Source organism: Diabrotica virgifera, chromosome 9, assembly GCF_917563875.1.
Source record: "Diabrotica virgifera virgifera chromosome 9, PGI_DIABVI_V3a".
Taxonomy (NCBI): Eukaryota; Metazoa; Arthropoda; class Insecta; order Coleoptera; family Chrysomelidae; genus Diabrotica; species Diabrotica virgifera.
The window spans coordinates 208,387,353-208,401,119 of record NC_065451.1 but is presented as its reverse complement, the minus strand read 5'-3'; the positions used below and the strand labels follow the sequence as shown (position 1 = coordinate 208,401,119).

Below are 13,767 nucleotides of genomic sequence, written 5' to 3'. Positions count from 1 at the left end.
TTCTTAATGGATTTAGTTCAGTTTGTACGTTGGTGCAAAGGTGTAATGGTAATGGGTGGGTTACAGTGTCGGTAGTCCCCGATTTTTACGTGGTGGTGTGCAATTTTATAGTTTTTATGAAAAATCTTCGTGACACGTAAGTAATTTTGAAAGTTTTAATCTGTTGTTGTTAAATAATTCATATTCTTTTATAATTTTTGTATATGATCTTTGCATTTTATGATTTATATGAATATTTAAATAAATTTTTATTCTAATTTTTTTTGTATGAGTTTCATAGACGGTCTATTTGGTAGAAAAATCAGCTCAGGCATGGTTTGTGTCATCTAAACTCTTTTTCTTGTGTATCATTAATCATTACCATTCTTAGATTTCGCGATCATTTTATTGTCATGTGTATAATTTTTTTTGTATTTTTGGTTATTTTTTATAAAAGTTTCTTCGATTTTACTTTTCTATTTTTGTTTCATTGACTTTTTCGTTATGTTTGTTTTACTAAACGTTTTATATTACATTGGAACATCGATAAGTCGGATTAATCGGGACCGCGGCCTATTCGGGTTATCGAAAATACGGGTTAGCCGGAGACTATGGTAAAAATTAATAAAATAAAGTAATACTTACAGATAAACTCCATTATAATTATTGCAATTATTGTAAAAACATGAAATACATATTATGCATAGTACATCTGAATTGTTGTATACAGTATTGTTCATTTCTTGCTAAAAAACTCAGTCAAACTGAAAAAAAAAATTGTTTTGCCTGATGAAAATCGGTCCGGGTTAGCCGGCCTTCCGGGTTATTGAATGCCGACTTATCGGAGTTCCACTGCACATATTTTTATAGATTACCTATGCATAAGAACTTTTATATGTCTTTAAATTTTTTATATTTCTTTATATTTTAATTGTTTTTAAGTTTCTTTAAGTCCGATTTTTAAGTTTTCCTTGCTCTTTTAAAGATCTCTCTTTTTCTCTGTTGTTTTTTTTTTTAATTTTTGTTTATCTTATAGTGTATATTTCCCCAGTCTACAATTTTGTCTGCATTGTTCTTTTTTGTTTACACAAATATGCTCTACATTGTTTTATTTATATTAATTGTCTGAATAGTCCAAAATTTATTTCCTTTTTTTCCCTTCATTTGACAATTAGAAATTTTCGCTGAAAACTGCTTTTATTTATTGTATTTGCTTTTATATCTACATTATAGTACTTTCTCGCATCTTAAGATGTTGTCTAATCTTTATTTCGCCAGTTATCATCCTGTAGATGCCTCTCGGTCATGACTTATCTGATCAATTTTTTTGGTCATGTCTTTCTCGGACTCCCTCTTGCCTTCTCTACACCTGTCTTCATTGATACGTCTTATAGGTCCATATAATTTAAAAATCTTGGCTCCAATGGTGTCTTATTGTGGTTTATTCCCAACAAAAATAGTAAATCGCTTTAAGATGCCACAAGAAAATAGCTTCAGAACAATATTTTTGTTTCAATACCAATTCTTTTCCGTATCTCGTCATTTCTCAATTTGTCATGAAGTGTTAACCTACAAAAACGTCTCTAAAACCCCATTTGCTCTGACAGTACAGTGGAACCCCGATAAGTCGGCGTCCGATAACCCGGAAGTCCGGCTAACCTGGACCGATTTTCATGAGACAAAAAAAACATATTTTCACTTTGACAGATTTTTTTACCAAGAAATAAACAATACTATATACAACTGTACGTAATTTAGATGTACTGTGCATATGTATTTCATGTTCTTGCAATTATAATGTGTACTTGTTTATATTTATATGTATTATTGTGTATCATTTGTGTCAATCAAAAATAGAATAAAAATTTTATTTTTTTTTAATATAACGCGGGCACATAAATTTGATACACCCTGTATATTGATTTGTAACTACTTATTATAAGTTAGTTTTTAAGCAGTGGGTTATCCTTAATGAGTTTGTCCCTGAAGAATTAAAGACATTAGTAAATAAAGTGATGTGAATAGACAATTTGTTTCGGGATTATAATTTTTAAACGGTTGCTTTGTTACGGGCGAGGCCAAAGGCCACAGGTAATTATTATATTTAGAAAAGTAATGTAGAGAAAGTTGGAATTTTAAGTCTCTTTGTTTAAGCCCCAAGTAAATTTGTAGAATTCCCGAAAAGTAATTATCATGAGTAGAAGTATTTGTTTGGAAGGATGCATGGGTTTTTCGAATGAAAAAAGAGGAATGGGGAGAGAGAAATGTTTCTGATTGGTTTAGCAATTTGGAATGGGGATGAGAGAAGGTTGAATGTTCCGGCATGTGACCGGCATCCGAGAAAGCAGTCAAAGTTTTCGTGAATAGTTCAGAAGCAAGTACCAGTGGTTGTTTGATAGTGAAGAGTGTAGCTGAAAAGTGGAACGAGGGACAAAATTATTTGTGACACCAAGTAAAAAAGATACTTGGGTCTCATGAGTCTATTATTGTGAGAAAGAGAGGAGAGAATTTTGAAGTTTTTTGGAACCAGTACTGGTTAAAAGAGGCCTGGCTTGTGTTTTGGAGAATTAGTTGCTGGTATGCTGCTGGATTGATGCTGAGCCTAACATAATCAACAAGGAAGAGCTGATTGGGTCAAGAGGAGACATCATTGTGTGTGAATCAAAAGGTCAGTCAATAATTTATGTGATAGATTTTCTTTATGTTCATAAGTTAATTTTTTTTATAATTTATTTTTATAATTTTAAGTATAAGTAGTTTTGCGAATACCTAAATTTGTTTGTTTAGTTTGTTTTATTAATGTTATCAGGAACAAACCGATAAATATTTGTTGAATTAAAATTAATTTATGTGGTAAAAGTTTCATTGGGACAGTTATGCCCACAGGATTTAATTGATAAATTTTCAGAGTATTGCTTTTGACAATAAAAGATATTTGTATGTGCTTATTTATGGTATTTCTATTTATTTCCTTTTCCTATTTTATCCCGAAAAGGCACCCTGAGATTTTTCTTAATTTTTATGTATGATTTGCGACAATTGAATTATTAATTAAATAAATACTAATTATTGTAAAAGTAAGAGAAAGCAGATCATAACAGTATTTTATTAATTTTTACCATATTTTCCGGCTAACCCGGATTTTCGATAACCCGGATCGGCCGCGGTCCCGATTAATCCGACTTATCGAGGTTCCATTGTAGTTTCTTTATTTTAAAAATTCTGTCATTTTCCAGATCTCAGCTCTACAGGTTGCGATGCTTCCGACTATGGTCTTGTAGATTCTTATGGTCTTAATAATTTCCCTTTTCTTCCTTCTTTTATGGCTTTATCATTGTGTGTAATATATTTTTTACCAGTTTTCTTTGATCTTGCTTACGTTTGAGCGTTTTCCTCAACATGTATCCATTCATTTTAAACAAAAGTGATTTTAATTTATATTTTAGGGAATGTGTTTTATAAAAAATCCACGAAGAAAAAATTTCCTGTAGTTGGCTGTATACCATTTATTACAAAACACCATAAAATCCATTATAAAAGGTATATTTGTTAAAATCCCTATACAGGGCTACATCACAAAACAGAACTAGTCTTCAATCGGTTGACCGATCGTCATCAGTGTTTGCTTGAATCTAACATGCTAACCACCAAAGTAAAAAATATTTGGGTATTTTTGTACAATTATTAATCCGTCATAGGAACATAGAAAAATGATGTGCATTTACACATGGATGTTTAAAATATCCAATGGTTCATGCTCGAGGTACCATTGAGCTCAATTTGAATTGTTCACATCATGGCTGTATGGAAGCAAGTGACCTCGAGCATGAAACTGAAAAGGTTTTTACCCAAATATTTTTTACTTTGGTGGTTAGCATGTTAGATTCAAGCAAACACTGATGATGATCGGTCAACCGATTGAAGACTAGTTCTGTTCTGTGTTGTAGCCCTGTATAGGGATTTTAACAAATATACCTTTTATAAAGGATGTTATGGTTTTTTGTTTTATAAAAATCTATTCTACAAAATATAAAATAAATCTTCAACGCAGAAAAATAGATTCGAAGCAAATTGCCATACATAGATATCATATAATAATAAGTTTTCTCAATTTCAATATGAAAAATTATATTTTTCTCTCAAAGTCTATAAAATCACACAAAGGTAATAGGCGAGCGGTTTACCCCCATAAGGTGAGCATTTTTTAAAGTTAAATTGTTTTTTTTTTAATTTTCCTAAGTGGACCGAAAATTGTTATTGAAATACCCAAAGAAAATCACCAAATTGTTTCAGAATAATTTTTTAGGGAGACGCATCTGATAAAAAAACACCTTTTCTCTCTTGGTATTAATTCTAATATTGCTTCTTTTTCGAATTACATATTTGCGATTATATGTTAAAAAAATGCCTTAAGTTTTTTGTGATGAATGGTTTCTATTCTGCTGAAAAGATGGACCCAAATATTTTGTATATGTATTTCGAGAAGTCTATCAATTAAAGCAAGCCACGCACCGAATCGACATAGAGCGATCGGCTCGGCTAAGAGCAATCGGCAGATTTTGCTATACAGGTAAATAAATGACCCACCGCGCATCGCTTAAGAACGTTCGACTGTCGAACGGTGCGCGGTGGGTCATTTATTGACATGCATAGCAAAATCTGCCGATTGCTCTTAGCCGAGCCGATCGCTCTATGTCGATTCGGTGCATGTGAACCTTAAGTGTCCACAACGGTTACGATGATACAGTCGCACGGCATGTTGATATCTTTGTTTATATATAAAACTATGTATATTTAAAACTATGCTTTTAGCAAGTAGACCAGGACTAATCTGTAAAAAAACGTCTATTTTTGGATGTGAGAACTGGCATTCGGATTTTTGCAGATAAAGTTAGGTGATAACTTCAGTAATAATAATTGACTAATACTCCTTCACAAATATCTCCGGAACAATAATAAAAAAATTAAAATATTTAAAAATTTCGAAAAACATCGATTTTTTTCTGCTTTCTTTGCTTATAACTTTAAAACGGTTCGTTTTGTAACAAAGTCGTAGAAAAGTAAAATAAAGATAATTGAATTTTGTATGATATACGACTGGTTAAAAATGTTTTAAGGTATTACCTTTTCTGCAATATAGCAATAAATACAAAATAAGGGGGCAAAATACGCCTGTTGTTATTCAATGTTTCTTAACCACTTTGGTGGCACTTAGAACCTTAGTAATTCGCTTAGAAAATTCTTATTTACTTAAATAGTCTACCAAATTTCATTAAAATCGACCTAATAGATTTTGCATAATAAATTTGCAATGTAAATGTTTTTTAAAAAAATTCTTTCTGAACAAAAAGTATACCATTTAAAAGTTGGCTAATTTTTTTACATATAAAGAGGTGCTCTATCTATCTAATACACTTTACAGAATTAAAATCGGATTATTTAAAGGACATCAGCAATGTTTTAAAATTATAAACAATGTTTGGCTTATAAACAAATAGTTTAGATTGCAAAATTATTATGTAAAATCTAGTAAATCAATTTTAATGACATTTGGTGGACTGTTTTAGCACATTTCAAAAATTTTCTAAGCGAATTAGGAAGGTTCTAAGTGTAACCTAAGTGATGGAAAAACATTGAATAAGGACAGGCTTGTTTTGCCCCCTTATTTTATATTTATTGCTATTTTGCAGCAAGGGTGTTAAATTAAGACATTTTAGACCAATCGTATCTGATATAAAATTTAATTATCTTTGTTTTATTCCTATACGACTTTGTTCCAAAATGAATCGTTTTAAAGTTATAAGCGCAGAAAGTAGAAAAAAAAAAGAAATTTTTTGAAATTTTTAAATATTTTATTTTTTTTTTATTAATGTTCCGGACATATTTGAGAAGGAGCATAAGTCAATTATTATTAACGAAGTTATCACCTAACTTATCCGCAAAAATCCGAATGCTACCTCTCACATCCACCTAAAAACAGATCATTCCTGGTCTAAAAATAGAACCACTTATCCTTGTTAAAATATACTTACTTGTATTTGAAGGTTTATAGATCAGGAAGCTTTTTGTAGAGTTACGATTAATTTAGTATTTTTTTACAAATAAAATCCCAAAAATCACTAATTAAAGCATTTGTTCAACAATAAATTGAAAAATAATTCAAGATAGAAGCATTTTTCAAAAAATTACTAAGATCTAAAAAGTATTTATTTCGATCAGATACACCTAAAAACGTTTTATTGGAAGCGATTCAACAAATTGTTTTTTTGTTTTTGTTTTGAAAAGTTATTTGAATAAAAATTTCCGGCCCACTTGAAAAAATTTTAAAAAATGCAATTGAATTTTGAAAAATATATTAAATCGAATAAAAAAAGGTTTGGTGCAGTAGGAATGCAACAAGTATGTATTCGGTATAGGTACCGTTTCTAAGCGTTTTTTTTTTAGGGTAAACCGCTCGCCTATAATATACACTGTCGTCCTTTTCATGGACTCACATGAAACTATAAAAAAACAAAAATACTAGATTTGTTGTAAAAGGTATATTTTAAAATATCCTAAATAAGGGTCACATTAAGACAAAACATTTTCGGATTAAGAAATCCATCATCAGTGTTCTAAAAGCCCTAAAATTAAGTATAGCCTAATTAATTGAGAAAAAAGTTAAAAAGTTGACAGAGGTTTTAAAAAACAAGAGGCCATACTTACAAAAAATAGCATGCCTGAGCCAACAAAATGTGTTGGGTAAAAACCTTTTAAATGTGAACAGTTATGTTATGTTACATGTGTATGTATATAATAGTTAAATGATGTTCCAGATATGCCTGGATATTACCATGGTTGGAACCACGTGGGAAGAGTCCTGTGTTGCCCTGGGTAATATACAGGCATATCTGGAACATCATTTAACTATTATGTAAATATGTAACATAACATAACTGTTCACATTTAAATGGTTGTTACTTAACACATTTTGGTGGCTCAGGCATGCTATTTTTTGTAAGTATGGCCTCTTGTTTTTTAAAACCTCTGTCAACTTTTTAACTTTTTTCTCAATTAATTAGGTTATACTTAATTTTAGGGCTTTTAGAACACTGATGATGGATTTCTTAATCCGAAAACGTTTTGTCTTAATGTGACCCTTATTTAGGGTATTTTAAAACATACCTTTTACAACAAATCTAGTATTTTTGTGATTTATGGTATAGGTACAGCCAGCTACAGGAAGTTTATTTTCCTCGTGGATTTTATAAAAAAACAGATATTAAGAAAAGTTGATAACCATAAGTAAAAAAGCAGAAATCGATTCATTTTTGTTTTATGTTTATTCTTTCTTTAGAAAATATATATAAAAGTATGTTTCTTTTGTTTCAGGATGAGCAGCTACGACAGTTCCAAACTCAGTGACTTCTCATACGACGACAGTTGCGACTCAGGATTCGAATATTCCTTCAAATCAGAGTCTTCAGAAATCGTAGACGATCGCAGCGACTACATCGACTTAGACAACGAATTATCTTCGCCGGTGAAAAGAAAACTACCAGAAAATTTCAACCGAGAGCTTTATGACAAATTCAATGCTGCCTTTCATAGTAGCCTTATCGAACGTGTCAAACCACCATTGTTGTACGAACCCTGGAAATCTTCTCCTGAACCATGGCGGTCCTCACCAACCTACGAGTCCAACCCATTTGAAAACGACAGCGAAGAGTTAGAATTCTTTTGTAGACTACGCAACAACGAAGATAAATGTTCGACCCCAGTCAAAGAGAAACCAAAACGACGGTACGCCACTGGCCGTAATCGAGTATCTCGAGCCAAAAGTCCCACGCAGATAATGCGAATAAAAAAAGTACGAAGACTGAAAGCTAACGATAGAGAAAGAAATAGAATGCACATGTTAAACGAAGCTCTTGAGCGTCTTCGGTGCGTTTTACCTACGTTTCCTGAAGATACGAAGCTCACGAAGATCGAAACGTTGCGATTCGCTCACAACTACATTTACGCTTTATCGCAAGCTCTCAATGACATAGAGATGTATTCCAGCGGTGGTGAAAACATTACTGTGAATGTTGGAAACGTAGTTGTGTCCATCAGTAAGAATGGTAATGCTATAACAGCTAAGAATTTAGAACAAAAGTTAGGCCAAGCTGTGGTTACCAGTGGTAGCATTACAAATGCTAGTTTTATGCAAGATTACAATCAAGATACCAACAATTTTGCTACAAATACCTATGAGTACAATTGCAATACGGAACTTCAAACCTATTGTGGTCAACAACAGTACGAACAGTATTCAAACAGTTCAAATTTTGGACATTATAATAGTTACCAAATGGGGTACGATTATAATAGTTGTATGAAGGTATAGTGATGCTAGAAATATAGATATTGTAGCTATATTTTTTTTATAGAGAGTTTTTTAAAAGCATTTATAGTTGATGGCATATTTTTGCAAATATAGGTTTCTATCTTAGGTGGTCATTTAATATGTATCAGAAAATATTGGAACTATATCCTTTTTTTCCTACTACTTTATGTCTTCCGTCTTCCATCTTTAGTTTTCCGTCTTCCAATTCTTCGTCCGGTTGTTCCATAGGTCCTCTTTGGCTATTCCTTTGCTCCAAATTTTTTCGGTCTACCTCGTTTTCTCTTTACTTCTGGTTGCAATTTAAGTAATTCCTTTGGTATTCTTTATTCACCCATTCTTTGTATATGTCCGAAACAGATAAGTTGTTTTGTCAATAAATCATCCGTGATTGTTCATTGCACTCCCATTATTTCTGTAATCCCATCCGTCATCCGTTCGTTGGTAATCCTTTCTCTTCTAGATCTTCCTGCAGCTTTTCTCCAAAAATCCATTTCCGTTGCTTTCAGCGTTGCCAGTGTTATTTTTTTCAATGGCCATACATCAAACTTTATATACGTTTCATTATAGTCTCATTTATCTTTTTAATTTTCTTTGCTGATAAATTGGTCCCATAAAATGCTGTTTTACATTGTGATGGCTTTCTATGGCTTTGTCTAATGTTTCACCGTGCGAAGTATTGATACCTACATATATAAGTATTATTTTTTTAATTTTTAATTAAAGTAAAGTAAACAAGGGAAATTTTTTACCTAACTATTTTGGGTTTTAAAAGAATGTTTTAATAAATGTAATATATTGGACTTTTTAATATTTGAATTTATAAAATTTTCAGAAAATTTCTGTGAATTTATTATGAGATGTATCTTCATCATCCTCTTTAAATTATTACTCTATATTTCTCATTCTTAATCTTGGGTTATCATAGGTCTTTGTTGATCTTTTCCTTCTAAATTTAGGTACAACCACAGTAATCCATTGGAATATTTGTATCACATAATCAATGTATCCTCGTCACCAGCTATTACATCCATCATCGGATATAAGCCTACCTTAGGTGTGTCCATTTATTTCTGTTAATTGCATTTTGCATCCATCCGTTGAATGTCGTCAGTCCATCTTGAATCAGGTTTGTATCTACTTCTTTTACTTGTTCTTCGTCCAATTAGCTTCGTCCAATAGTTGTCTTTCATTATTCCTATGTGTCCTGCCCAGTTGTATTTTAACATATTTTGGAATATTTTGGATTACACAAATTACTTTTGATCTTGTTCTTATTTTTTCATTGATTCTTCAACTTTAATTAAATATTAGATAGGTTTTATAGACCACTTGAGTGTGAAATAACCTAAATGAAATATTATAGGTATACCTATTTTGTCATGATCTAGTCACGGTATTCTAGTCTAGTCTAAAAATGTGATTTCTTATATTAAATCTATTTTTGTATAAAAGAAATTGTATATGCAAATAATATTTTTCAATAAAGAGTTTACTATTTTTAATTTTATCTTATTTTTATATCGAAGATAGATGTTCATTAGCAGAAGGATAGTAAATTAAGATCTATAAAGAATGATTTAAAGATAAGAAAATCATTATAATATACAGTGATTAAATGCAAAGTTAAGGATTTTTTTATACTTCGTTTGAAAATTTTTGATAGCAGATTTTAAGACAAAACTGATAAGCCCCAACGCAATTTCAGAATTGTTTGAAATTTTTTTATCTCACATTTGAAATATTCCCGAGAATTCTCGAATTATACAAAATCGGAAATGAAGACCAGTTAGCGAATGATCAATGTTCAAAAAACAACTAAGGCGAGGGCCAACTGAAACCAAAACAATCTATAAAATCACTATTGTAGCTAGTTTTGTACGGTGTCGAAGGTTGGACTTTAACAGATACACTTCTCAAGGAACTGGAACCCTTTGAAATCTGGGTGAAATCTGGATATATCGGAGAAGCGTACGAATAAATTGGGTAGATAGAGTTCGTAACGAAGATGTTTTTGCATCGGATGGAAAAAGTCACGTAAGTCGTCAGAACAATTAAAAATCGAAAATATTTTGGCCATGTTATGCGACAACCAGAGATATAATCTCACCTGTCCGTGAGATGATCTCGATCATGATCATCCTGTACATCCTGCTAGATAACAAACGAGGCGCTGACGTCCGAGTGATTGCCGGTATAAGCAATCCCCCACTTACTGACCAACAGCTTCGGGTGGAAGAGTCGGTAAGTGGAAGGGCACCTTCTTGTCCTAGAAATGAGAAATCATTTCTAAAGGCGGACGAACCAGGCAGGGTCAACGGCGTGGAGATGCATAAGGCAACGGGAAACCAATGCATTAAAGGCTCATAGAGCATCCCTAGTTAATCATCATGACTAACAACATAACCAAACACTCTACTGATCATGAAACTCGGAAAACAAGATCCGGCAGAGGAGGAAACTCACAAGACTGCAAGGCCTCCCCGGTCGTCAACATGCGAAAACCTTGCAAAGTAGCGACGTGGAATGTTAGAAGTCTACATCAAGCTGGAAAAGTACATAATGCCGTTAATGAAATGGAAAGGCTGAATGTAGACATTTTAGGAATCAGCGATGTCCAATGGCCCGACTCAGGAAAGATGAAAATCAACAATAAAACAATATACTATTCAGGAAGTCAAGACGGTTCACACAGATATGGTGTCGGGATAATACTAAACAAACACATGGATAAAGCTGTAGTAAATTTCATTCCATACTCCAACAGAATTATCCTCTTACAATTAAATCAGAATAAACCCAAATTGAACATAATACAAGTTTATGCTCCGGCTGCGGACAAACCAGAGAGCGATATTGAAACTTTCTACGAAGACCTAGACAATATTTTAAAATCCATTAAAACGCAGGATGTTACAATTATAATGGCAGATTTTAACGCAAAGGTTGGAGACGAAAAAGTAGAAGAATGTACAGGAGGATATGGTCTGGGCAACAGAAACGAAAGAGGTGACAGGCTTATCGAATTTTGCCAAAACAATAATTTTGTCATAACCAATACATTGTTTAAAATGCCAAAGAGAAGACTATATACCTGGAAGTCACCAGCAGATCAAGAAGGGAGAATTGTAAGAAACCAAATAGATTATGTATTGATTAGACAAAGATACAAGAACGCAATTATATCTTCAAAAACTAATCCAGGTGCCGACATAGGATCAGATCACAATCCAGTAGTGACCAAAATTAGGCTCAAAATGAAAATAATAAAACGCAGAACAACAGATGTAAAAATCGATACAAGTAAACTAAGAAACCCACTCATAAAACAACGCCTGACAGATGAAATTAATAACCGTTTAATGAATGTTAAAGAACAAATCCAACAAAATACTGAAACAGAGACAAAATGGTTATCAATAAAGACAGAAATAGATAAATGTCAAAAAGAAATTCTTACACCAACCAGATACAAAAAGAAACAATGGATGACGGAGGAAATCTTAGATTTAATGGAAGAAAGACGTCAGCATAAAAACAAAGATAATCAGATGTACAAAAATGTGGATAAACAAATAAAATCCAAAATTAAACAGGCTAAAGAACAGTGGTTAAAAGAACAATGCGCAGAAATAGAAGAACACCAGAAAAGGCATGATAATTTTAACACACATAAAAAAATTAAGGAATTAACGCAGATCAACAGAAAAAGAAAACCGGGAATACTAAAAGATACAGATGGGAAACTTGTGTTGAGTACTAACGAAAAATTAAAGAGATGGACAGAATACATAAATGAATTGTTCAAAGACAATAGAACAGAGCAGATGGAAGTCGAAGTAGAAGATGATACGGTTTTGAAGATATTAAAAGAAGAAATTAAATCGGCATTAAAAAACAGCAAAAATGGTAAAGCAGTAGGTCCAGACCAAATCCCAGTAGAAAGCTTAAAATGTATAAATGATGAAACCTTAGACATTATCGTAGACTTGTTTAACACAGTGTACAAAACAGGAAACATACCAAAACAATGGTTACTCTCAACCTTTTGTGCTATCCCTAAAAATACAAACGCTAAAGATTGCAGTGAATACAGAACAATATCATTAATAAGTCACATTCTCAAATTATTCTTGAAAATAATACATGGTCGTATAAACAAAAAACTAGAAGAAGGAATAGATGATAGTCAGTTTGGGTTCAGAAACGGACTAGGAACCAGAGAGGCGTTATTTGCTTTTAATGTGTTAGCTCAAAGATGCATGGACATGAATGTGGATGTGCATGTTTGTTACGTTGATTTTGAGAAGGCTTTTGACAAAGTAAGACATGAAAAATTAGTCCAAATTCTAAAGACAAAAAACATAGACAAAAGGGACTTACGAATAATAACAAACCTTTACTGGAATCAAAGAGCGCAAATTGTAATAGATAACGAACCCAGTCCAGAAATTGAAATCAGGAGAGGAGTTCGGCAGGGATGTATTATGTCTCCATTTTTGAAGAAGCATTGCTATCTCAAAGTGAAGGAATAATAATTAACGGAAGATCTATTAACAACATAAGATATGCAGATGACACCGTGATTATAGCAAGCTCTGCTGAACAACTCCAACTACTACTGAACAAAACAAACAATTTCTGTAAAGAATATGGACTAAAAATGAATATAAAAAAGACCAAATACATGATAATAACTAAGAAAACAAACATACAAACAAGCATACATTTGGGAAATGTACCGATAGAAAGGGTTGATAAATACAAATACCTAGGAACCTGGATTTCAGAGAAAAATGATCAAACAACAGAAATAAGGACCAGGATAGAAATAGCAAGAAATGCGTTTGTAAAAATGAAAACAGTTCTCTGCAACAAAGACCTTAGCTTAGAACTGAGAGCAAGAGCTTTGAGATGCTACGTGTTCTCGATACTACAATATGGACTTGAAAGCTGGACATTAAAGCAAGAACACATAAATAAGCCACAGTCATTTGAAATGTGGTGTTACAGAAGAATGCTTAGAATAGCATGGACACAGAGGAAAACGAACACGGAAGTACTGCGAGAAATGGGTAAAGAATGCGAAATAATAAACACAATAAAAATAAGAAAGTTACAATATCTGGGACACGTAATGAGGGGATCGCGATATGAAATGCTAAGACTGATAATACAGGGAAAGATAAGAGGCGGAAGGAGTATAGGAAGAAGGAGAGTGTCATGGTTAAAGAATTTAAGGGACTGGTTTAGATGCAGTTCTATAGAACTCTTTAGAGCAGCGGTGGATAGAGTAAAGATAGTGATGATGATATCCAACCTCCGATTAGGAGACGGCACTTGAAGAAGAAGAGATATAATATACTCCATTTAATAATAAAGGGCAAGGTAGACGGAAGAATGGTTTAAAAACCTGCATGACA

General features: G+C 32.5%; 1 protein-coding gene across 1 annotated transcript; it reads left to right on the top strand.

Annotated features, from left to right (window-relative positions):
• The first annotated feature begins 34 nt into the window (after nt 1-34).
• On the top strand, nt 35-9,844 carry LOC114331694 (neurogenic differentiation factor 6-B). Its single transcript, XM_028281313.2, has 2 exons — nt 35-136; nt 7,351-9,844. Exons 1-2 carry the CDS (start codon nt 117-119, stop codon nt 8,345-8,347), a joined length of 1,017 nt encoding a protein of 338 aa, XP_028137114.2. The 5' UTR covers nt 35-116; the 3' UTR covers nt 8,348-9,844.
• The last annotated feature ends 3,923 nt before the right edge of the window (nt 9,845-13,767 follow it).